The 27,428-nt window shown below is 37.9% G+C and overlaps 1 protein-coding gene across 5 annotated transcripts in view; it reads left to right on the top strand.

The window, feature by feature from the left end:
* Positions 1-27,428, top strand: part of Naaladl2 (N-acetylated alpha-linked acidic dipeptidase-like 2) — a 1,352,651-nt gene that overhangs the window by 329,063 nt on the left and 996,160 nt on the right. For 2 of the 5 annotated variants that reach the window (XM_008760899.4, XM_063282869.1), the window contains exon 1: positions 799-26,573. The exons of 1 other annotated variant lie outside the window; for it this stretch is intronic. In XM_008760899.4, coding sequence (XP_008759121.1) covers positions 26,531-26,573 — 43 coding nt within the window. In that variant the 5' untranslated portion in view covers positions 799-26,530. Of the gene's footprint in view, positions 1-796; positions 27,208-27,428 lie in introns of those variants that run through there. 2 more of the 5 variants (XM_039103972.2, XM_039103968.2) reach the window with 2 other exon arrangements.

Genomic DNA, 27,428 nt, shown 5'->3' with positions numbered 1-27,428 from the left:
GTACCAATTTCTACAACAGCCTAGGCTGGTTTTGAACTCACTGTGTAGCAGAAGTAGATTTAACCTCCTTATTTTTCCTTTCTTCATTTCACAAGTAAGACTTCTACATGCAAGCCAAGATTTCTTTTCATCTCTTACATCTAATATATATATATATATATTATGTACATATATATACATATATATATATATGTTGCACACATACACACGCACAACATACACACACATACACACATACACACACATATACACACATAGGTATATACATGTGAATAACTGCTATTTAGTCTGTATTCTCAACATAAACATATATATGTACTAAAGAATTACTTTTATAGTTGGTTTCCACCCCAACTCTTGACCATAAAACTCCAAAATAAAAGCTATAGAAACCTGGTACTTTTATTAATAATCTATAATCCTAAACTGGGCAGAGTCTGAGCTATTCTAACCTACATCCTAGCCATAGGCTCCATGTTACTTGCCAACTGAGTTTTGTTTTGTTTGTTTGGCTCCATGTGTATCCTCACAGCGATTTTTCTCTTGGCTTATGGTCCATCCTCATGATCCACCCTGCCTCTTTTTTTTTTTTTATTAACTTGAGTATTTCTTATATACATTTCGAGTGTTGTTCCCTTTCCCGGTTTCCAGGCAAACATCCCCCTCCCCCCTCCCTTTCTTTATGGGTGTTCCCCTCCCCATCCTCCCCCCTTGCCGCCCTCCCCCCAACAATCACGTTCACTGGGGGTTCAGTCTTAGCAGGACCCAGGGCTTCCCCTTCCACTGGTGCTCTTACTAGGATATTCATTGCTTCCTATGAGGTCAGAGTCCAGGGTCAGTCCATGTTTAGTCTTTAGGTAGTGGCTTAGTCCCTGGAAGCTCTGGTTGCTTGGCATTGTTGTACATATGGGGTCTCGAGCCCCTTCAAGCTCTTCCAGTTCTTTCTCTGATTCCTTCAACGGGGGTCCTATTCTCAGTTCAGTGGTTTGCTGCTGGCATACGCCTCTGTATTTGCTGTATTCTGGCTGTGTCTTTCAGGAGAGATCTACATCCGGCTCCTGTCGGCCTGCACTTCTTTGCTTCATCCATCTTGTCTAATTGGATGGCTGTATATGCATGGGCCACACCCTGCCTCTTGACAAACTCCCTCTCCCCCTACCTGTTTTTTCTTCTCCTCATTGTCCCTACCTGAGATCCCCTACTTGATCTCAAGTCTTGTCCTCATCTTTCCCCTGCCCAGCTATAGGCTCTAGATTTTTTATTATCCAATAAAAGATTATCAAGGAGCATTCTATACAGATTTTTCATCAATACAATGCCCATGTTCAGACTTTGACCTGATCTTGGAGCACAAAACTCATCATTTGAATACAAAACACAGAAGACCAATGCAAGTGATATACACAGTTTTTGTATTTATGAGATATTTGAAATTTCTTTTGCTCTCCATTCTGAAGCAAAGCTGGAGTTGTATGTATGAATCCAATGAAAAACTACCACATATTAAAAGGTATATCTGTGACTTCCATATTCTTCCCTTAATTTCCCTATATATGATCTACATAATATAGGGTAGAAATGCTGAAGATGTATTTGAATTGTCCAGAGTTTACTGAACAAAACACTCTCAATGATCTAGGGTCCGTCCTCAATATTGTACAAAGTAAATTGAAGTCTAATGGCATAGATAAATAGATAATATATGATTCTCAGAATTGTAGATAAATATAGACCACTGTGATACAGAAAAACCCCTTCAAGTCTGTGCATCATGATACATTCTAATTTAAGTAGAACAAAATCCACAATAATCACAATGATTAGTGTTTCCCCCAAAGTCAATCCTGTTTATTCTCTGCCCTACCATGGGAATGTATCTCTGATACCATGCAAGATCATCTCCATCTTAAAGACAAGAGAACCAAGACACAGAAGAGTGATCTGACTTGTTGAAGGATAGACACACTAGGAGCAGTAATGGGGAGGATCTAAATCTACATTTGCTAGATCTGAAACACATAAAATTATCATAACAAGAACAGTAGATGTTTTTAAATGAATAAAGCAAAGCTCAAAATAAAGGGTATATCTGTGGCTTCCATATCCTTTCCTTAATTCCCCTATAGCACATGTATTGGGAAGTTTATCTGGGAATCACTGAGACTAGAGCCACTTTTTTCATGAAGCCTACATTTTGTTGTCTGTATTTTTCAGTTGTGTTCTATGGGAAGATGATATTTGTTTACTCTATGAAGAGTGAGAAATGTCAAGTTTATTTTATTATCCTGCCAAGGCTCTAGAGAACAACAACTTTTCCTCAGGTGGCTTCTTGTGTACTTGCTGCCACATCTGAAAAACAGCTGCCCTACTGTTCAGCCTTTTTAACCCAAATCTGCCAAATCAACATGGTGACAAGGGGAACTCTATTATTCTTTGTAAAAATATAGGTTTAAGAAATCATGCTGTGCATGGAAAGAGCAATCCTCAATTTCATATGGACAAACAAAAACCCCAGGATAGCAAAAACAATTCTTAACAATAAAAGAATTTCTGGGAGAATCACTATTCCTGACCTCATGCTCTAATACAGAGCAACAGTGATAAAAACTGGATGGTATTGGTACAGAGACACACAGGTTGATCAATGGAATGGAATTTAAGATTGAGAAATAAAATCATGCACTTGTGGACACTTGATCTTTGACAAAGCCAAAAATGTAAACTGGAAAAAGAAAATATCTTCAATAAATGGTGTTGGACTAACTAGCAGTCAGTATGTAGAAAAATAAAAAAAATAGATCCATATTTTTTTTCTTACACAAAGCTCAAGTCCAAGTAGATAATGGACCTAAACATAAAACTAGATGTACCGAATCTAATAGAAGAGAAATTAGGAAAGAACCTCAAACTCATTGGCAGAACTCTAATGACTCAGGCTCTAAGATCAAGAATTGCTAAATGGAACCTTATAAAACTGAAAAGATTCTGTGAGACAAAGGACAGTAAATAAGACAAATTAGCCACCTACAGATTGAGAAAAAATCTTTACTAACCTCACATCTGATTGAGGTCCAATTCTAAAATATATAAAGAACTCAACTTAAGAACAACAACAAAAACAAAGCCAAACACCAAACAAACCAATCAAAAAATGGGGTACAGAACTAGGCAGAATTCACAACCGAGGAATCTTGAATATCTGAGAAGCACCTAAAGAAATGTTCAAAGTCCTTAGTGATCAGATAAATGCAAATCAAAATGATCCTGAGATCCCACCTTATGCCAATCAGAATAGCTAAGGTCAAAAACTCAGGTGACAGCACATGTTGGCAAGGATGTGGAGAAAGAGGAACACTTCTCCATTGCTGGTGGAATTCCAAACTGGAAATAAATCTGGCGGTTTCTCAGAAAGTTGAAAATAGATCTACTTTAAAACCCAGTTTTACCATTCTGGGCACATACCCAAAAGATGGCCCATAATGCCACAGGAGCACATGTGCCACTATGTTCATAACAGTCTTATGTGTGATAGGCAGAAGCTGGAAAGAACCAAGAACAACAAAAGAATGAATGTAGAAAATGTGGTTCATTTACACAATGAAATACTATTCAACTATGAAGAACGGGGGCACTATTGGTTTTGCAGGCAAATGGATGGAACTAGAAAATATTATCCCGAGTGAGATAATCCCAAAATAAAATCAAGTGTATGTATTCACCAGAGTACATAATACAAAATATAGAATACCCAAGATGCAATCCACAGAACTCAGGAAATTTAAAAAGCCAAAAGTAGGATGATTCTATCCCATTTGCTTTCTCCTCCCTCCCAAAGGAACTAAAAGAATGTACCAGAGACCTGGAATGTGAGAAATTGTTAGGACTCAAAGAGAGGTAGGTACCTTAGATGAAATGCAGGATAGTAGGGATAGGGCTGCCATCCCACCATCAAAAACTCTGAGCCAGAATTGTTCTTGCCTTAAAGAACTACGGGAACAAAAATGGAGAAGGCACTTGAGAGAAAGGAGGTCCAGTGAACCATAAAACTTGAGATACATCTCAAAGGGAGGCTCCAAGGCCTGACATTATTACTGATGCTATGGTGTGCTTACAGACAGGAGCCTAGCATGGCTGCCCTCTGAAATGTTGAGCAAGCAGCTGACTGAGACAGATGCAGATACATATATCCAACAAATGATGGGGACACCTGTGCTGAATTAAGGAAAGGTTGGAAGAAGTTGAAGAGGAGACTGACCGCATAGGGAGACCAACCTCTCAGGCAGTAAGCCACCAACCAGGGAGCAGACACTAGCTGGTACTAGGCCCCTTACATATATACAGCAGAGGACTGCCTGGTCTGGCCTAATCAGAGAAGATGTCCCTGCCTGTGGAGAGATTTGAGGCCCCAGAGAGTAGGAGAGCATGTTGGGGGTGTTGAGATGGTGGAGACATCCTCTTGGAAACAGGGTGGGAAGAAGGAATGGGATTAGGCATTGTGGGATGGAGGGTCAGGAAGGGAATAAGGACTAAATTAAAAGTAACTTAAAAAGGAAAAGATTCACTTATCAGTGAGTGCTTGATCTTTTGTGACTGGGTTACCTCACTCAGAATAATATTTTCTATTTTTATTCATTTGCTTGTGAATTTCATGAAGTCATTATTTTTAATAGCTGGGTCATTGTTTTTAATAGCTGGGTCGTATTCCATTGTATAAATGTACCACATTTTCTGTATCCATTCCTCCGTTGAAGGACATCTGGTTTTTTCCAGCTTCTGGCTATTATTGATGAGGCTGCTATGAACATAGTAGAGCATGTGTCTTTCTTATATGTTGGAGCATCTTTTGGGTATATGCCCAGTAGTGGTATAGCTGGATCCACAAGACACCCAAGAGCTCCCAGAGAGACTAAACCACCAACCAAAGAGTAGACATGGGGTGACTCATGGCTCCATCCGCATATGTAGCAGAGGATGGCATTGTATGGCAGCAATAGGAGAAGAAGCTCTTGGTCCTATGAAGGTTCATTTCCCCAGAGTAGGGGAATGCAAGAGTGTTGAGGTGGGAGTTGGTGGGTGGTAGGGGGAGCATCATAGAAGCAGGGGAAGGGAATGGAAAATGGGAAAATCAGGAAATGAAATAACATTTTGAAATGTAAATACATAAATTATCCAATAAATAAGATTAAAAAAAGAAAAGGAAAGAAAAAGAAGTCATTCTGTGAAATATCTGCTAAATGATATTTACCAAATTCTTCTACCCCTTGATAGAACATAAGATTCTGTGGCTTTAAAATTATAGTACACTTTTCTTGCATCTATGTTTTATTAAATTCTTTTTAAAATTTTCACAATCAGGTATTCTTATAGATTGAATTTATCACTTATATTCACACAATTCTCCATTATGCTAGGTTATTTTCAAATATTAAAAACATAAGAATGCCTTTAGAAAGATTGAAGACATGTGTTATAAACATCATGAATATGTTTGAAACTTTAAAAGAATTTTCAATGATCTAGTGTTTAATTTTTCCCAGATAAATATAAAAGAAGTAAGGAATCATAGCTAATGCTACTTTTGTTTCTGAAAACTGAAAAGATTAAATAAAATAGTTCATCTAAATTATGATAGTAGTAGATAACTGAGAAAACATCAAGCCTCAGGAAAGATTCAAGGGAGAGATTAAAAATTTATCAAAAACCTTAAGATTCAGAGGTAGCAGGTACATGACTTTCCATTTTAAACTTTGTTTAGTAGTTTTATGGTATTTACATAATTTTGAAACTATTCTCTCCACTTCCTCTTATTTCCCAACAACTTCATCTCAAATCTCTCTCTCTCCCTCTCTCTCTCTCTACACACACACACACACACACACACACACACACACACACACACAGAGGGAGAGAGAGAGAGAGAGAGAGAGAGAGAGAGAGAGAGAGAGAGAGGCACACTGCTAGCACCATCATCATCATGATTTCATGATTTAACCTCTTTTCTTAGTTAATGGATTGTGCCTCCTAAGTGGGAGCAGATCATTCCATTTTGCAGCTACCAGTATTCCCTCTTGACGGCCTTTGATCTCAGTACCCTTCGTTTTATTGCACTTTGTTTTGCAGATCTTGCATTTCTTGCAAACCAAGGACTTCTTGCCAGCTTGTGTCCATCAAGCTGACAGATGCTATTTTTCCAACATCAAGTGTCTGTTTCATCACTCTGACTCAGATTTTGCTAATTACCACAGTAATTTAAAGAATTAGCTTATTATAGTGTCTGTGTTCAGTGATTGTTGAAGCTGTTAGGGCGATTGACTTGGGACAGTTTGACCTGTAATCATGTCACACAGTGAATTTAAGCAGTTAATCCTGTTATATATCTGAAACATTCCCATTTCCTCCTCTGTCTCCACAGGCCTCTTTCCACAGGAAACACAATACCCAAGTTAGACTTATTCTCAATAATGTGTACATGTTCCCCTGACTGTATACTGCACATGCCTCTCTTGAGCTTCCTCCTTCCTGCTTTCCCATCTTGTCTTTCTTTTCTTCATGCATCTCACCCTTCCTTCATTTAATTTTATTTTCAGTTTGTAATCCAGACTGGCCTTTTTCTCATAAGACTTCCATGTTTAGCTCTTTAAATGATGACATTTCAGATGTATGTTGCTTGTTCAGCTTGTGCCTCTTTTTTTAAACTAAAAATACACTGGATACAAATATGTGAAGGTGCCATATTGAAGACAGAGACAGACAATTTGAACCCAATAGTCAGCAAGTTTATGAATGTAAAAAATATTCTTGACAGGAACTAAAGATGCTATTCTAGTGAATGCACAGAAGGGAAGATGTAGTCCATTTTGGTTGCTGATGTAAAGAAGGTTTAGCCTTTAGGTTCAAAAGTAAAAACCAATGTTGGCCATCTCTGTGAAGCCAATGCTTTAATCAGGAGCAAATCTCTAACTCTCTTGAATTATTTTAAGGATACAAATGATGAGGAAGCTGCAGAAAAATAGTTTTCTAGTAGTTGTTTTTATTGAAAGCCATGTTCAGAAGATATATGTCAAAATGAAGCAACAAATTCTTGTAACAGCATCAGATTTTTTATTATTTTTTATTGGATATTTTTTATTTCCATTTCAAATGCTATTTCCTTTCCCGGTTCCCCATCCATAAACTCCCTAACCCATCCCCTTCTATAAGGGTATTTGACTCCCCAACAATTCCCCCTTCCTGCCTCCCATCCCTAACATTTCCCTCTGCTGCAGGTTCCAGCCTTGACAGGACCAAGGGCTTCTCTTTCCATGGGTGCCCAACTAGGCCATCCTCTGGTAAATATGCAACTGGTGCCATGGGTCTGTCCATGTATAGCCTTTGGGTAGTGGTTTAGTCCCTGGCAGCTTTGGTTGGTTGGTATTGTTGTTTTTATGGAGTTACAAGCCCCTTCAGCTTCTTTAATCTGTTCTTTAACTCTTGCAAGGGACCCATTCTTAGTACAATGGTTTGCTGCTAGCATTCGCCTCTGTAATTATCATGCTCTGGCTGAGCCTCTCAGGAGACAGCTATGTCAGGCTCCTGTCCGCATGCACTTCTTGGCTTCATCAATATAATCTAGTTTTGGTGGCTGTATATATATGACCTGGATCCCCAGATAAGGCAGTAACTGAATGTTCATTCCTTCGGTCTCTTCTCCAAACTTTGTCTCCATATCTCCTTCCATGAATATTTTTGTTCCCCCTTTTAAGAAGGACTGAAGCATCTGCATTTTGATCTTCCTTCTTCTTGAACTTCATGTGGTCTGTGGATTGTATCTTGGGTACTTTGAGTTTTTGGTCTAATATCCACATATAAGCGAGTACATTCTCTCTCTCTCTCTCTCTCTCTCTCTCTCTCTCTCTCCTCTCACTCACTCTCTCTCTTTCTCTTTCTCTCTCTCTCTCTCTCTCTCTCTCTCTGTGTGTGTGTGTGTGTGTGTGTGTGTGTGTGTTGTGTGTTTGGGTTTTTTTTTTTTTTGTGATTGGGTTACCTCACTCAGGATATTTTCTAGTTCAATTCATTTGCCTATGAATTTCCTGAAGTCATTGCTTTTGATAGCTGAGTAGTACTCCATTGTGTAGATGTGCCATATTTTCTGAATCCATTCCTCTGCTGAAGGGCATCTAGGTTCTTTCCAGCTTATGGCTGTGATAAATAAGGCTGCTATGAACATAGTGGAGCATGGGCCTCTGCTGTATGTTTGAGCATCTTTTGGGCATATGCCCAGAAGTGCTATAGCTTGGTCCTCAGATAGTAAAATGTCCAATTTTCTGAGGAATCACCAGACTGATTTCCAGAGAGGTTGTACCAGTTTGCAATCGCACCAACAGTGGAGGAGTGGTCCTCTTTCTCCACATCTTCGCCAGCATCTGCTGTCACCTGAGGTTTTGATCTTAGTCATTCTGACCATTGTGAGGTGATATCTCAGTGTTGTTTTGATTTGCATTTCCCTGATGACTAAGGATATTGAACATTTTTAGGTGCTTTTCGTCCATTCGATATTCTTCAGCTGAGAATTCTTTGTATAGGTCTGTCCCCTATTTTTAATAAGGTTATTTGGCTCTCTGGAGTCTAACTTCGTGAGTTCTTTGTATACATTGGACATTAGCCCTCTATTGGATGAAGAATTGGTAAAGATCTGTTCCTAATCTGTTGGTTGCCATTGTGTCCTAATGACAGTGCCTTTGCCTTACAGAAGCAAAGGATTCTTTATTCTTTAACCAGGCCTTTCATTTGTTTGTTTGGATTTTCATTTCCACCACCATTTCTGTTTAAATGAAGTTTCCTCTTGGTGTGTTGACTAGTTCGCACATTTTAGATTAGTTGGAGCAGTGGATGGTCCATGAGAAGTCGGACATTGTGATGTATAGGATAGAGGGAGACCAGGGAAAAGGCACAAGAAAAGGTCTTGGATGGGTCTGTGTGAGGGAAGTATTTTGAATCCTGGGTGGAGGATGTCTAAGAGTTGTAAGTTGCTATCTGGGTCTCCAGCTTTTTCAGACAACTTGGTGTATCCTTCATAAGCAGCAGGCAGAGCTTTTGTGAGTCCTTGCCTGAAGTTGAGGGAAGAGATCTCTACATGGGTGATAGCTCTAGCTTCGTTCCATTCAGGAGCATCACCGAAAACGATGGGAATTTGTGAAGGTAGCTATACTAAATGACATGCTTTGAACGTAGACAAGCATCGTTTTCTTGGAAAAAGATGCCTTCTAGGATTTCTATAGCAGGAGAGGATAAGTCAGTTGCTCCTTAAAATATTGAGAGGAACACCAATGTTGTTATTTAGGAATGAGAGATCTAGTAACTTTCAGATTGTGATATCATAGTACCACTAAGAATTGCACTAAATCTACCAACTCTTTACCAATGAAGCAGGAAATCTTAGCTGACAGCGTGCCTGGTTCCTGCAGAGCTGGTAAGAATTCCAATCTTTTGTAGAGAATGAAGTTGATGAAGGCACTCTGACATAGGATCTCTGATTAGGACATAAGAAACTGTTAATACTATTTTCACATCAATTGTGAAACCTGTAAATCAGGGAGGAAAGTTTATACTAGTCTTATTAAGAAATATATTTGGGGCTCAAGGGTGATGGATCATGGATCAGTTAATCGAGTGCTTTCTTTATAAGTATAAATTTCATATTCTTAAGTTTGGAAACTCAATGCCCATGGAAAGGTCATACATGGTGGCAAATATATATAAACCCAGGGCTATAGGATTAGAAACAGAAAGATTCCTGAACCATGCTGATCACTATAGCTGAATTCATGAGCTCCTGGTTTAAGTGAGAAACAGTATCTTAAAAAGGTATGGTGGAGACATACTTACTGGTACATATGGACGGAGACATGTATTGTCAGTCTCTGGTTTCCATGCACAAGTTCACCCTTACATACATATTCATGTAAATGTGCATGAACACATTTAGACAAATACTACATGAATGTGTTTGTACGAGTGTGTGCATGTGCACACACATATCATGGAAAAGAATTATATTTAGGTCAGCTATGATAGTGCATGTATGTAATCTTATTACTTCAAAGAGAGAGACAAGAGGATCAGGGGTTCAAAGGGACAGCCTCAGCTATATCTTGAGTTCATAGAAGGAGAGAGATAAAAGAATGAGAGAGAAGAGAGAGAATGAAGAAAATGCACCCATTTGTAAAACATGTCTTACCACCCTAAAACCACCAATGAACAAAAATCAAAATGTGAAATAGTAATTTTCTGTTAAATTCTACTTTGGTCATTTATGATTGATTTGGAAATTGATGTCATTCCTCATGAAATTTAAGACTTCCGGGATGATGGAGAAAGAAGCTGAGCCTGAGGGAGAAACAATAAAAGAATCCCCATTAGAAGTGGAATTGAAGATAATAGGTAACTGCTACAATTTAAGACAAAAGATATGAAGCATTGCTTTTAGTAACTGAGCAAATTTGATATGGTGACCACTGTAAAAATGATAACAATATTTTGAATCCTGCAAAAATCTTAGTTCATACAGCAGTATCACCATTAGTGATTGATAGTAATATTGTAAGTCCCATTGAAAATGAATACTGTCAATTGTTTAGGGACGTCACTAATGAAAGGAAGAATCAATACATATACCAGATTTTATTATTTATTCTAAGAAATTACTACAATTAGTTATGCCTTTGTGATGCCAACTGTGATCATTGGCTTCAATCAGTTCTGCAGACAGACCTTCTACTCCCAAAAGTATTGTCACTCACTTCAGGCCCAGATGAGCTCTAACATTTTGACAATAAAGCATCTTTAATGAATGTATATACATTATTTTCAAAGGCAGGATGATATTACAGTGTGTCTGTGATCATTCTTGAAGCAATACTAAGGAATGCCTATGTCGATAATTTAATTATGTAATTTGAATTTTTTTTTAGGATTCACTTGAACACTTATTTTTATTAACTTGAGTATTTCTTATATACATTTCGAGTGTTATTCCCTTTCCCGGTTTCCGGGCAAACATCCCCCTCCCCCCTCCCCTACTTTATGGGCGTTCCCCTCCCCATCCTCCTCCCTTGCCGCCCTCCCCCCAACAATCTAGTTCACTGGGGGTTCAGTCTTAGCAGGACCCAGGGCTTCCCCTTCCACTGGTGCTCTTACTAGGATATTCATTGCTACCTATGAGGTCAGAGTCCAGGGTCAGTCCATGTTTAGTCTTTAGGTAGTGGCTTAGTCCCTGGAAGCTCTGGTTGCTTGGCATTGTTGTACCTATGGGGTCTCGAGCCCCTTCAGGCTCTTCCAGTTCTTTCTCTGATTCCTTCAACGGGGGTCCTATTCTCAGTTCAGTGGTTTGCTGCTGGTATTCGCCTCTGTATTTGCTGTATTCTGGCTGTGTCTCTCAGGAGCGATCTACATCCGGCTCCTGTCGGTCTGCACTTCTTTGCTTCATCCATCTTGTCTAATTGGATGCATGGGCCACATGTGGGGCAGGCTCTGAATGGGTGTTCCTTCTGTGTCTGTTTTAATCTTTGCCTCTCTATTCCCTGCCAAGGGTATTCTTGTTCCCCTTTTAAAGAAGGAGTGAAGCATTCACATTTTGATCATCCGTCTTGAGTTTCATTTGTTCTAGGCATCCAGGGTAATTCAAGCATTTGGGCTAATAGCCACTTATCAATGAGTGCATACCATGTGCATTTTTCTGTGATTGGGTTACCTCACTCAGGATGATATTTTCCAGTTCCGACCATTTGCCTACGAATTTCCTAAAGTCATTGTTTTTGATAGTTGAATAATATTCCTTGTGTAGATGTACCACATTTTCTGTATCCATTCCTCTGTTGAAGGGCATCTGGGTTCTTTCCAGCTTCTGGCTATTATAAATAAGGCTGCGATGAACATAGTGGAGTACGTGTCTTTTTTATATGTTGGGGCATCTTTTGGGTATATGCCCAAGAGAGGTATAGCTGGATCCTCAGGCAGTTCAATGTCCAATTTTCTGAGGAACCTCCAGACTGATTTCCAGAATGGTTGTACCAGTCTGCAATCCCACCAACCATGGAGGAGTGTTCCTCTTTCTCCACATCCTCGCCGGCATCTGCTGTCACCTGAGATTTTGATCTTAGCCATTCTCACTGGTGTGATGTGAAATCTCAGGGTTGTTTTGATTTGCATTTCCCTTATGACTAAAGATGTTGAACATTTCTTTAGGTGTTTCTCAGCCATTCGGCATTCCTCAGCTGTGAATTCTTTGTTTAGCTCTGAACCCCATTTTTTAATAGGGTTATTTGTCTCCCTGCGGTCTAACTTCTTGAGTTCTTTGTATATTTTGGATATAAGGCCTCTATCTGTTGTAGGATTGGTAAAGATATTTTCCCAATCTGTTGGTTGCCGATTTGTCCTAACCACAGTGTCCTTTGCCTTACAGAAGCTTTGCAGTTTTATGAGATCCCATTTGTTGATTCTTGATCTTAGAGCATAAGCCATTGGTGTTTTGTTTAGGAAATTTTTTCCAGTGCCCATGTAATTTGAATTTTTAATCAGCCCTCTAACCCCTTTCTCTATTATTTGAGATTGAGACCTTCCCCCGTGCTAAGGCTGTTTTATCCAACCTTCCTTTCTCAGCCTATTACCCTATTTTGACTTTAAATTTGTCCAGATATAGTTTTAAATATTTATTTTATTTTATATCTTTTTCCTTGAATGCATTTATGTGTACCTCATGTCTGCGGGCTGCCCAAGAGACCAGGAGTTGCTACTCCATCCCTTGAAACTGGACTTTTAGGTGGCTTTATGAGTTACCATGTGGTTATATAAAGTATAGATCCCCTGCAAGAGCTGCAAGTGTTCTTAAGCGCTGAGCCATTTCTTCAGGACCAGTGCCCAGTTATGTTTGCTGGGGCCACTGTAGGTAGGTCTTTTTACATGAATACATTTTAAATACACTTTTTAAAAATTATTGATTTTAAAATTTTCAAGTGAATGCATAGATGATTGGGTATTCTAGTAAATATTATTACAAGAGTATGTTTTCATCCTCTCAAGAACAGTTGCTCTTCACTGCTGTGTCTGGAAAGACTAAATCCTGTTGGATTTGCTTCTGACACAATTACAGACAGAAGAATAAAATGTACACAAACGCTGGCTTCTGCATTGAACAACAGGTAGTCGGGACTGTGATCTCTGACAAAGGAGAATCAAAAGAGATAAGCTGTGAAATCCCCCTGCTTTTCTACCTGGAGGCAATTTCCAGAAAGCGATAAAGGGAAGGAGATCCAGTCGCAGCCTGAGGTGAAGCTACAGAGAGCACCCTTCAGAGGTGGCCATTGGCATTTGCAGAGATGATACTGAGAACACCAGAAGTCATCAAGTCTCAAGAGCAGCCCTCAGAAGTCTGTAGCTGAAAACCAATTATCTTTAAGAATAAAAATAATACATTTTGCAACAGAAGCTGTTGAGGAAGTCAAGGTTACTTAACAATGCCTGCAGTGCACACAGGACTGGGGATTATTTCTGTTCCTATAAAGAGGAGAGAGAACATTGACTTTCTCTAACATTGAACAGGATTCTTCACATATCACATACTTAGTGTCATAGCAAAGCTATGCAAAGACACAGATGAACCCACATTTGCCCTAGAGAATGATTCTCAAAATATTCAAATTTATCCATAAATAACCTGTATACCAAGGAACTTCTCATTAAGTAAGGAAGAGATGCAGAGTAATAATATTCTGTGTCAAATAAAAGAATGTAGATATACATACATTTAAAACATGAAATTAAAATGCATGGTCAGAAGAAAATTAGTAGAAACAGAACCTGAGTTATGGAGGTAGCAAATGTATACATTAAACTTTTTTTAACAATATACTAGTTGAATGTTGAATCAAAGGAAGATTTCAGAAGTTCAAATTCTATATTTATAATACACTATACACCACCAAAGAGAGTGCCAAACACCCAAAAACATCAGGAGATCTCCGGGAACTAAAACAATAAAAGACTAAAGATATATTAGAACTACTGCATACCCATAATAACATCTATGTTCTATAGTATGCTCTCTTATTGACCACCACAAGTAAAGAAAAAAGGGAAAGGGCAGAGTGAAAAGTAATGGCAGTTTTAAAAATAACTTGGTGATTATAAATTTATCATCCATGAAACTTACTGGATTCCAAGTATGATGCACATAAACAAACAAAAATATGCCAGCAGAAATCACAATGATATTAGCTAAAACAAGTGATCCACAAAATAAACAAAAACAACTAAGTGTTCTTAATGACTTCCTGAAGATTTAAGGTGAGAAATGTCAATTATATAAATGGCCCAGATAGTAATGGAACAATATATAAAATAAAGTTAGCTGGGAGCCAAGAGAGTTAAAAAAGGAAGAAATGAAGAAGGAAAAGCAAGAGAGATAGAAAATGTTCTATATCAGGAAAGTGTCTTTCAAAAAATGAAGAGTAAATAAATACAGTTTTAGACAAACCGACGTTGAGAGAATTCTTTTTCAGCTGGCAAGAGTAAGACTGAATACTCAAGGGCATTTTTGAAGCAGGGGGAAACAAAACCTGCATCCACACAAAGAGAGAAACAGCGGAAAATACTGAATGTTTCTTTAAATATATGAAACTGTTTCTCTTCTTTTGAACGTACTTAAAATATAACAGACTACTGAAAGCGAGAATAATGGCGGCATACTGTGTGACATTACAGCGTATATTTCAGTAAGTGTATATACTATTGATATCACACAGCAGAGAAGAGGGAAGCAGTACACATCTCTAGGTTCATTGCATGTGAAATGATATGGCTCTGAAGGAAAATGTGCAAATAAAATTGAATACTAAAATTAATTTTCAAGGTGAGCTAATATTAATAGCAGAAGGAAAACTATAACGATGTATAGAAATCAAACATCAACGTGGTATAGCTAAAACCAATTATGATTATAATTACATTCATTGAGTATAAAGATAAATAAAAGATTTATTGGTGATATTAAAAGATAAAGGAAAGGAGCTTTACATATAAAACTAAACAAAAAGTAAAAATCCACACTGATGCTCAACAGGGTATCAATAATGACATATTATGCTTGTATGATCGTGCACACCTAGAATCCCAGAATTCCAAAGGATCATCTGTCCTCAGATTCTTCTGTCTTCATGTATATTCTGTCCTCCTCACTGTAACTCCCTTTTATTTATATTTGTACATAAATAGTTCATATATATGTAGCTAGTGTTCTGGTAATCCTTGTTCTTCCCCATCTTCAACTGCCTTTAATTCTGCCTATGAAAGAGGTCATGGTATACAATTCCATTCCTGCAAATGCCATAGTTCCATTCTTGTATAAGGAGAAATGAAACTCAACTCCATGGAGATAGGCCACTTATTCTATTATCATTCAACTAGAGATGGGCACCTAGCTGGTTTCATACCTTGGTTATTGTGAATAGTTTAGCAGTGAGGATAGATATTGAAGTGGATTTGTGTTCTGCTGACTTAGAGTCCATGGATAATACACCAAAGAGAAAATCTCACATGCATTTCTATTAAGCTTTCACCAATGTACATTTCCATTCCCTTTAGCAGGGTAGAAAGGACCCTCACTTCCTCACCAGCCTTTGTTTTAATTTGCTTTATCGAAGTTAGTTATCCTGATTCTGTTGAGATCTACTCTTTTTTTTTCCTGGTTTTCTTTTTCTTTTTTTTTTTATTAACTTGAGTATTTCTTATATACATTTCGAGTGTTATTCCCTTTCCCAGTATCCGGGCAAACATCCCCCTCCCCCCTCCCCTTCCTTATGGGTGTTCCCCTCCCAACCCTCCCCCCATTGCCGCCCTCCCCCCAACAGTCTAGTTCACTGGGGGTTCAGTCTTAGCAGGACCCAGGGCTTCTCCTTCCACTGGTGCTCTTACTAGGATATTCATTGCTACCTATGAGGTCAGAGTCCAGGGTCAGTCCATGTATAGTCTTTAGGTAGTGGCTTAGTCCCTGGAAGCTCTGGTTGCTTGGCATTGTTGTACCTATGGGCTCTCGAGCCCCTTCAAGCTCTTCCAGTTCTTTCTCTGATTCCTTCAACGGGGGTCCTATTCTCAGTTCAGTGGTTTGCTGCTGGCATTCGCCTCTGTATTTGCTGTATTCTGGCTGTGTCTCTCAGGAGCGATCTACATCCGGCTCCTGTCGGTCTGCACTTCTTTGTTTCATCCATCTTGTCTAATTGGGTGGCTGTATATGTATGGGCCACATGTGGGGCAGGCTCTGAATGGGTGTTCCTTCAGTCTCTGTTTTAATCTTTGCCTCTCTCTTCCCTGCCAAGGGTATTCTTGTTCCCCTTTTAAAGAAGGAGTGAAGCATTCACATTTTGATCATCCGTCTTGAGTTTCATTTGTTCTAGGTATCTAAGGTAATTCAAGCATTTGGGCTAATAGCCACTTATCAATGAGTGCATACAATGTATGTCTTTCTGTGATTGGGTTAGCTCACTCAGGATGATATTTTCCAGTTCCAACCATTTGCCTACGAATTTCATAAACTCGTTGTTTTTGATAGCTGAGTAATATTCCATTGTGTAGATGTACCACATTTTCTGTATCCATTCCTCTGTTGAAAGGCATCTGGGTTCTTTCCAGCTTCTGGCTATTATAAATAAGGCTGCGATGAACATAGTGGAGCACGTGTCTCTTTTATATGTTGAGGCATCTTTTGGGTATATGCCCAAGAGAGGTATAGCTGGATCCTCAGGCAGTTCAATGTCCAATTTTCTGAGGAACCTCCAGACTGATTTCCAGAATGGTTGTACAAGTTTGCAATCCCACCAACAATGGAGGAGTGTTCCTCTTTCTCCACATCTCTTAATGTAGCTTTAATTAGCTTTTCTCTTGTGGCTAATCATGTTGAACATTTTCCACTCACTTTTTCTTGGTTACTGTATTTTATTTTTAAAGAATTCTTTGTGATATATCTTTCTATTTGTTGATTGGAAAATTTGAAGGGTTTTGATATTTTAGTTTTTTGGAGATTTTAATATACTTTTGTGAGTCATTTATTGAGATTTTATATACTTTAATTAAGCCTCACTTGATGAATAAATGGTGAAGACTTTTCTCCCATTCCATAAACTTTCTTTACTGAGTTGTTTCCTTGGCTGTGCAGATTATTAACTCTATGAAATTCCATGTGTCTATTGTTTTATAGTGTCATTTTCTAAGTATTTTATGTTATAATAGAATGTACCAGCAAGTTTGATTGCAATAATGGGGGTCTACTGTGTATGTTTTCAGAGACCAGACAAGTTGTTTTTACTTTAGTGAACGGCATCCTAGGTACTTCAGATAGATGTCTTTAGAGCTTCTGTCACAGCATGAATCCAAGTTGGGAATAATTTAGGGTACAGAATAGGAAATGCTGAATCACCAGAAGAGTATAGGTGAAGAATTATACACAATGCGAATGTTTAGAGAAATATTTTACATAGTAAAATGTATTAAATATTTATTAACTATAACTTATCTTTAACAAATGCTGCCAACCCCTTATGAAAAATTAAAATTTCATCTATCAATACTTGCAATTTCCTAAGCCCTGTAATCCTCTTCCAAATGAGATTTTCCTATTTTCAATGGCAAAAGGGAAAAAGAACAGTAAGCATTTAAATTGTTTTCTTTCATTCTTGCAATAATGTTTCTCTTTGTATCAGGAGATTTCTGAATTGTTGGCATTGACCACTAAACAGGGGCATATGTAACCAAGATTTGAAACTGACACACTAGTTCCAATGTATTTTGTATATTTACATTGTGACTGGGAAGAAGGCTCTATAAACTTGATCATTAAAAATCCAGGCTAGTGATACATTCAAGTGAAAGGCATGATAGGCACAAGCAAAGCTTCGATGTCATCTTCAGCAGTAGCTGAGTGTGGGTGTTTACACATAAGTATCACCTAGTCAAATGTTATTAATTAGTTTAAAATCCAGAACTGTATAGAAAAATTATGGGCTATTATAACAATTATTAGTAATGCTGTGCTATTTTTTAATGCCTCATTGCTTGCCTAGTAATCACTCAATGTAACCAGATATGGGATGACAGCCAGGGCTTCCCGAGTTCATTTTGTGTTTGTCTCCTTTACCCTGGTTCATTGCTGTACCTGCTGATCTATAAGAGTGACTCACATGCCTGTTATCTGCCCATCCTTTTCCAAAGCTGACACTATAAAGGTAAGAACAACACACATCTTTCTATCAGCTTTTATAATGTCCTGATCCACACTCAGAAAAGGTGCTGAAATGTCTCCAATCTTATCCTCAATCTGCACTTCCCTTGGATTCCAGAAATGTTGGAGCCTCAACAGGCAGACCACCACATCCTGAAATAACCTCCAAACAGAAGCATTTGTTTTGTGGGTACAAGGATATCCCCTCCAAATGATAACATCTCGGGGGTTTATCTTGAAAGATTAGGGGGATTAGCTAGACCACAGTTTGAGCAGGGCTGGTTAATGATGCCTATCCCACCTGCCCCAGTTCTTCCTCTCATTAAACCGAAATCTCACGCCAGTATCAGAAAGACAGTGATAATTTTTTTTCTCTGCCACTCGTTGCTCCATGACTCAGGACCAGACCTGCCATACTGAGATGCTAACTGCTGCCCTAGGACTTCAGATATACAGCAATAAATGAATGTGCATAACCCATCTAAAATAGCCCGGATTTTATATTAAGAGCAAATTCCTATAGAAATACAATATCTAAAAATCTTGTGCAAGATTTGTGATCTTTTACAATTGCATTTTGAGAGTAAGAACATTTTAAAAAATAATGTCAGTGATTTAAATTACTTCTGAGATCTCCGTGCATTTTACACTTTCATCTTGGATAAAAATTTTTACTGTTTTATTTCAGTGAAGACAGAGGTAATCCAACTTCGGTTAATTTACTTACAATACCACTGGGAAATTTAAAAGATATTAATTTTAAATTGACCACCAATGTTGAGTTAAATTATTAGTTTTTAACATTTCAAAAGAGAGGGAAGCTTGTAGACTGAAACCCTTTCCTAATTCATTAACTCCCATACATGGCTTCTTAACTTCATTATGATACTCTGATAGGAAGGAAATATGCAATATATTTTCATTTATCAACCATCAACATTCATTAAGCCATTATGAATTTGGACCACGTAAGAACAACAGGAAAGAAATGCTCTAATGGCCTGGCTTTTCTGAGAACATAAGGTTGAGTAATAAGAAGCCTCAAATAATATTTCAAATGATATTTTAAAGTTAGTCGATATGTTAGCATGTAGAAAGGCCAAGGACTTTGGAAGAAAAGCAAGGGTTTAATGGAACCATTAAATTCAACACTGAAATTTCTATCTTTATTTCTTCATTTCATTCTTAAAATTGTTGCGTTCTCTATAGCACCCCATTCCCTGAGGTGATGAGGTACCTCGTTTTCAGCATCGTCTTAGTAGGTTTACCCCCTCCATAAGTATCTCTCCATTGAGTCTATCAGCCTAACAAGCCCATCCACAGAAGCTTAGTGCATATGGCTCTGTTCCCTTCTTTTCTCTCTCTATTCTCATTTGATAAATCTGGTCTCTGTAGGAAAGACAGCAGCCATTTCACTTTAGAAGAAAGTCTATTTTAAGTAGCAGCTGCTTGGGGAAAGTTTGGAGACTTTAATCCTTAGTTCTTTTTTCTTTCACAATGCTAGCTGGCATGCAGTCAGCAGGAAAGTAAAGCCAGAGCTTTCAGAGAAACATTCACAGTAGAGAGTAGTGGCCCATTATGACTGAACAAAGGCAATTCTCCTGGAATCATTTTCTAGGAAAGCATGTTATGGCTTTGTGACTTTATTACAAAAGGAGGAAGGGCAGAAGAAGAAAAATGAAGAGAAGGAAGAATAGAAAATATAAAAATGAAAGAACACTAAGTTATCAACCATTTTTCTCCTATTCACATAATTAATATGTTCTTTTTGACACCTTACTTTTGATCGTCCTTGCTGGGTTGACCAAGACACTCTGTGCTTAGTGTAACAAACCATTGCTATTACTATGTTTACTTTAAATGCAACCATTTGTTTTGTATGTTAAGTGGAGAATAATCTTTCTCAAGCACGAAACACTCCCCATCTCACCTAGGTGTCATTTCCTTACTGGTTAGTTTCCAGTGGTGGTTAGGAAAATTTCTTAGCATCTGCTAATATCTGAAATGTCCTTTGCCATGACTGATAGTCATAGTGGGTTATCTTTTCTTTTATGGTGCTTGTTTTGTTTTGTTGGATTTTTTTTATGTAGTTTTGGTTAAGTATTTTTAAAAGTTACATAGAAAAAATTGTCTTCATATTTTGGTGTCCCTATTGAGCCTGCATGCTTCTATGATTTCTCTATTGATCCCTACGTCTTAAATGTCCCAAATGGATAATTGGCCTAAGTGTTCCTTTCCTGTTGCCCTTCTCTCAGCTTAGTCTTAGAAGATACTGTCAGCTTTTTAAGTAACAGCATACACAATAGACTGGTGTGTATATATGTACTTTGAATTTGAATTTCATTTCCTTTCAAAGCATTAAAATTTACATTTTACAGTCTATTGCATATTAGTGTGTGTGTGTGTGTATGAAAGAGAGAGAGAGAGAGAGAGAGAGAGAGAGAGAGAGAGAGAGAGAGAGGGAGAGAAATGTATTATATAAGATGGATTCTCTATTCCAAACAGAAGTTTTATGTTGCTGACATAAATTAGGATTTCAAATGTCATTATATTTATATTTAAAAGGCCAGGACAGTTAACAAAAACTGTTCTTTTAAAAGATTTAAGTATATATTAAGTGAGATTTTCATGCAAGCACATTACTGTGGAAATAGTGAAAGGATGCACTTAATGTTTCAAATATCTTTCCTTAGGTGAATCTAGGGTGTGATTCCCAGAAGCAAATCAGAATGCATTGTAGTGGCATTTCTGTCTGATTCCCAGCCAGGAAGCCCTGCATTTATATTATTATTACATATCTTTTTTAGATAACAACCCCTCATCTGTGTGTGAGGTGTATCTGCTCAAATTTGTGTAGCTTCTTGGCTTCTCTTATTTAGGGAACCTGTAGACCATGAGAATGGCAATACTCTGCATATTATGAATTCTGACTTAGTCAGTTTTCTTCTTAATGTGTTTTCTTACCAATGAGTCACTAAGTCTGTTCTTCAGGATCTTCTGCATCCAGAATCCAGTGGCTGTATGTACATTGTAAGGGTAGAGCCAAGGGTAACTGATAAATTCTGTCTTGAAGGCAAGGCATGTGCTAATATGCCAGTACTCCTACATGTGAGGCAAATGTTGTAACTTCTCATTGTTCTACAGTATGTAGTGTGATGATTTCCTAGCCTGCTCAGCCCACTTCATTGTGGAAGGAATCAAATAATTAGTTGGCATTGATAGAGAACAGACAAAACAGACTGGCCGCTATTATATTACAATGATTGCACGCGCGCGCGCGTGTGTGTGTGTGTGTACTCATACATGTCGAGATCAAAGGAAAAAATTCAGGAGTCAATTCTCTACTTCTACTGTGGGTCTCAGCATCCAACTATGCAAATGATGTCATCAGGACCAGCAGAAAAGTCGGTCATCTTATTGGGCCCTAACATAAAAATGTTCTTTATTATAAATACCCAACCAAAAAATAAAATTCACCTTTAGTGAAAAGAAAAATCATAGTTCTAGAGAACTAGACAGTAAAATGTCTGGCTTTAAATGTTGTCATGGCCTTTTTATAAGTAAACTTTGTTGAATTTATTACTTGAAGATTTCACACATGTATGTAATGATTTTTGATACAGTAATTCCCACCTACATTTGTGTCATTCCCACATATATTATGTCACCGATCTCCCTCCCCACGAGTCCCTTTGTCACAATCATATCCTTCTTTTTGTTCCGAGGCTCACTGCAGTTCATGAGGGTCTCAGTGACTGTGAGTTTGGATTTCTCCAATGAGGTCTAATGGGCTTGTCAGTGGCAATAGAGCTAAAGATGACAGCTCTTCCCAGAATCCATCAGTAGCCACTTGTTCAGCCGAGGTAGTAGGGTCCTGGAAGTAATGAATGCCAGTTGACTGGCCCAGCCTGTGTAGATCCAGGCCTACTGCAGGACAAAGACTGCTGCATCTGCCATGCCACACGCAGCAAAGCGTATCTCCCGGTCCTTCTCATTCCTTCCTCTGACACTTTTACTGCCACTGCTCCTACAATCTTTTCAGCTTCAACATCTTACACTGTTGAAAGAAAACCAAAAATTGACGTCATTTTAAATTAAGATATTTTTGGATTATTATCTTTTGGATATAATTTGGATTATTAAATATTTGAAACACTTTGAGTAATTGTAAAGACTTTGTGAAACAGCTTGCACTGTTATTAGTCTGTCATCATGCTGGCCATTTAAATATTGACTCATTTAACTATTCCAAGGGACTACTCCTTCTCCTTTTCATAGATAAGGACAGACAGACATAGCTTAAACAACTGGAGTAGCACTAGACAGGGACTGCGTGTGTTTAATGCTAAAATTTTGGAAATAAGTACTCCAGAGTATGCACTTGAGATAAAATACTAGTTGCCCAGTCCTGAGAACTGAACCATCAGGGAGTCATCCTGCTAGTCCAGGATAAAACTTCATCTGGCTCTTTGGACTTTTGTTAAATATGATCTGGTTTCTAGAGCACACATTTTATGTAGTTGTATCTCAGTTTAGAAAGATTCTGGATTCAAGACTCCTAATCATTTTCTCTTCCTTCTTCATAACATTCTGGTTTTCATATTTATGGTCTTACTCAAATTATTTATCTCATTTAATCTGCACATTCATTAAAAATTTACAAGGTATGTTGAATTATTAGGCTTATGTAACACAGCCAGCATCCTACATACCATGAATTTGAGAATTTTCACATTCTAATGTTTGTCTTCCTTCAAACTCAGAACCAGATAACTACCAGTGCTCACGTATTTGTCCTCACACAACTTTAACCTGTAATATTGATGTTTCCTCTAGAAAAAATTTATAGACAACCCCTCAGCCTGAGTGCAGCATAATACCGTTAGGATATTCTTTTTCTCCGATTCACCTTAGATTTCATTTCAGGATTAGATGATATGATTAGACACTTTCTTTAAATTTGCTAAGTTTTACAATGCTACTGTAGTTACGGAATTCACACTGAACACATTGATTCAGAGCGTTTCAAAATTCAGATATTTTTCTTGAATCTGTTTACAATTGCCAGGTTTCTTTGGCCTTAAATGAAGATGTTTGCAACTGACAGTAATGGCCTTGGTTATCATGCTTTGATGTGCGTCCCATGTCTGTGTATATGTGTAGATGTTTATGCTTAAATTGTCGCATTGACGTCTTTGTTATTTCCATCTGACTTTCACAAATTCTGAAATTGTCCCCACCCCTTCTTCTCTCATCATCATTCCAAATTTTTGACTTCTACAAATAAATCCTCCTACTTTACCAGTTCCTACTCATTTTGAGCATTGTTGTTCTCCCACGTGTAAAATTCTCTTATGTTGAGGCCATTTCTTGTACCATGATGATGACTGTTTCATTACCTTCTATAACAGTTGGTGAAGGCATACTAGATGGGTGAGGAGCAGGTGTTTGTGTTAGAAACATGGGTGATAGTAGACAGTGACAAGGTCAAATGAAAGAAGAACTTTAACCTCATTAAAGGACATGACACAAGGAGGCTCTTAACTTAAAAGAGGGGACAAAGTATGTTTTGCAAATAAGGTAGTCATATAAACATAAGAAAAAGAGTTTTTTTTTTGTTCCCAGCACCAATGTACAGACATGAGTTCTATTTGTACTTTAATCAAGCACTGAAGTGGCAGAGACGAGATGCTCGGTTCAGTCAGAGATCCTACCTCAAAAATTAAGGTGGGGATTCATTTGGAAAGTTACATTATGTCCTAAACATGCACACATACACAGTTACACACATACATACACAACTGCACATCTACATACATGAACATGAACAAATATATAACCAGCAGCAGCAACAGGCAATCATTTCCCTGAGAGACATTTGTGAAGCAGGTGCCGAAGCATGGAATAGAAAGATTATCATGTGTAGCTGGGCAAGGCACTTGCTGAATATTGCAATTGTTTCTTGGACACTGAGAATAGGAGTACTGTATTCTATGTTCACTGTAACATCCTTCATGCCGTTGTTCATAGACCAAAGCAAACATAATGGTACACTATGCTCGTACTGACTCATAGTAGGTGCCCGAGGCATCATGTCAATATATTTCCAACCTTGTTAAAAAGAGTAAAGATTGATGTGCATTTTGGTCCTGCGACCATGAAGTCAGAATAAGATTATTATAGCATTCTACTGACACTCAATTTCATCCTGCTTTTGTTAAAGTTTGTAGCATGGTTCATAGAATAAATAATTCCACTGTAATCAGAGGAGAACTGTATCCTGGAGGAGTCCCAAGTTTGGAGGACTGGGCTTTTACATGCTTTGATAGTAAGCTCTCTGGCATTCTCGTCTGAAGAGATGAATAAAAAGTAGATGAGCTAAAAGTCCATAAATAGGGGCTAGGGATTTAGCTCAGTGGTAGAGCACTTGCCCAGCAAGTGCAAGGCCCTGAGTTTGGTCCTCAGCTCTGAAAAAAAAGTCAATAAATAGTAAAGACATAGAACATTGAAATGTGGGCCTGGAGAAAAGACCCAACCATTATAACAATCTACTGCTCTTGAAGGAACAGAATTTGGTTCTCAGAGCCCACTTCAGATGGTTCATAACAGCCTAATATTCCAGCTCTAGAGAGTCTTGAAACCTCAGGGCTGTGTAGGCAGTTCACTTTACATGCACATACAAACACACACACACACACACACTCACACACAAACACACACACACACGTGCGTACAGGCACGCAAAATAAATATTAAAAAGCACTAAATTCTGATACTCTTTAACTATCATGTTTTACTTTTAATATTTAATGCATTTGAAGATAATTTCTAATGGTTGGCCTTCATGTTGCTTATATAGAATGCTGATAAAAACAAATATTGCAATAGTTAGCTATCAAATATACAGATTATTTGCAAGCATCAATGAGATGTTAAAGGGAGAATCTGAGTCATTTATGTATGACTGTGTAAGCATATACATGTATATATAATGTATGTATTGAATTACACATAGATATATGTTGTTTTTCTAATGAGGGCCAAGAGTTAAAGTACTGAGAATAATGAAGGTGGATATTCACATAAATTCCTATATTTTATGAACAATTTCTTCTCTCATTTACTAATTATCACTAAGGATAAAGTTCCAATTTATGGCTCATTGTCTTAGTGCTTGTGTTTTCTTGATGTCTAGCAGTTAGGGACAGGTAACTCAATTTCCTATTATAAATAATGAATATCAGTAATATATACAAAATAGGACTGGGCCTTTAATACAGAATGACCTAACTCCTTGTTTTTCAACACTATTTTCTAGTATACTTAAAGTTTTTGTTGGCCTGGAAATTGCTACAGGGACCATGTGACATCAGATTCATTGAGGGTGCATACCACCACACTTACTCAGACTGAAATAATCTATTTAATTCTCCTTGTTAAATCTCATTTAGTGATAAACAGCTGAAATCCCAGAACTAGGAAGGGTATAGAAACAGCACAATTTGTAGCCTAGACTGGGCTACATAGTATGACCACTTCTAATGCAAATGAGCAAAAATAGTAGGTGGATAAAAATAATAATAAATAAACAAATAACATAGATAAATTTAGACAAGAGTCAGTGGGAAGGGGTGGGCAAAACCAAAACCAAACAAAAAGAAAAACAGGAGGAAGAAAGAAGAGACAAAAAGGAGAGAGCAAAAAATGTCCTGTGTTTTATCTTTACTGTATATCATTCATTTAGTAGTGTCACACATTATATTAAATCTTCTTATCAATGTCCTGATATTGATATTATTCCATTTTGCATCCTAACTCAGCTGTAAAAACCAGCTTCTCACAGTGCTCATTCCCTCTACTTGGAAAAATTGAAATTGCATGATTGACTTAAATTTTTATTATACAGTTTTAAGAGAAACAGGTTAAGACCACTAAAAAAAGGAAGAAAAAAAAGGAATTGATCAAAAATATTTGCCTGTGAACTGTGCGGTGCTGGAAATGCAGCCAACACTCAGGGAAAAAGTTAATATCAAAACTGAAACAAAGCCGTGTTTTGTGAAGCGGTTTAGTAACAGGACATTGGAAGAAAGCACATTAGCTCACTTCATAGTAAAACAGGTCCTGCAAGGCCAGGTAACTCAGGAAGCAGAGTGGTAATTATTCACAGAAGAAAGCCGGTAGTGTACTGTTACAATACTACTGTAGCAAGTCAGAAGGTCACAAGGCTTCCAGGGTAGCTGACACAACCCGAAACTGCTTGGCCCACTTTAAAAAAGAAAGAATAAAATGGGAGAGAATGAAGCTGGCTTACCTAACATGGCTTTGCAAGGTAAGTGCCAACAGCCTTTGAACTGTTCTCAATCAGAAACTTCAGTGATATTGTTATCTCTGTGTGCGCATGCACGCATGCTCCTGCCCGTGTGCTTTTGTGCAAGTGTCAGAGTTGTATTCTGAGGTGTCCAGAGGATGAGGTAGAGAGGAGGAGATTGTTACCGATGTGGAAAAGGAATGCTTTGACTGTTATGCTCACTCCTGTAACAAACAGAATCACAAGTGTAGTGGAGAATGGATAAGCCTTGTAATCCCCAGGATAAAGCTGGAGATGTGGTACCACCGGGCTCCACTGTGTTCTTGGGGGTCTTCCCCAGCAATGGCAGAATATTTACTTTTGTTTGTACACGTAGATGCTTTGTTTGTAATCAAGGACTGCCATCACTATCAGCCAGATTTACAACTTAAGTATCCTTGTAATGAATGTAACTCTAGTGTTTAAATGAAGAAAGCAGGATCCCATAAGCCTAGTTATCAGCTGACAGAGCGGCTTGTTTTACATGTCTTACTTAATCAAATACCTTTGCCCTCTGAAGGGCTGGCTCTGTTGACTTTGGCTCCACTAGGCAGCCATGGCTCATTTGCTGGAAACAAATACGAGGTGGATCGTGCATTTCCCTGTTGTGCTTTAGGTAAAGCTCTTTTATTTTTTTAGAAATTAAATGAATAAATAAATATTTTCTTTCAATTTTTTTCACAGTGTTTCTCTTATCCATAGTAGAAAATTGCTTACCAGGTTTAAAAAATGGTATTATTGTCAATGCATAATTTTAAAAATGAACTTGATATTACTTTTTGTCTAGATGGATTCTTATGAAATTATGAAAAGTCTTATTACCAACTGTAAAATATT

The sequence above is a fragment of the Rattus norvegicus genome, chromosome 2, assembly GCF_036323735.1.
Source record: "Rattus norvegicus strain BN/NHsdMcwi chromosome 2, GRCr8, whole genome shotgun sequence".
Taxonomy (NCBI): Eukaryota; Metazoa; Chordata; class Mammalia; order Rodentia; family Muridae; genus Rattus; species Rattus norvegicus.
This window is presented reverse-complemented; position numbering and strand designations above follow the sequence as displayed.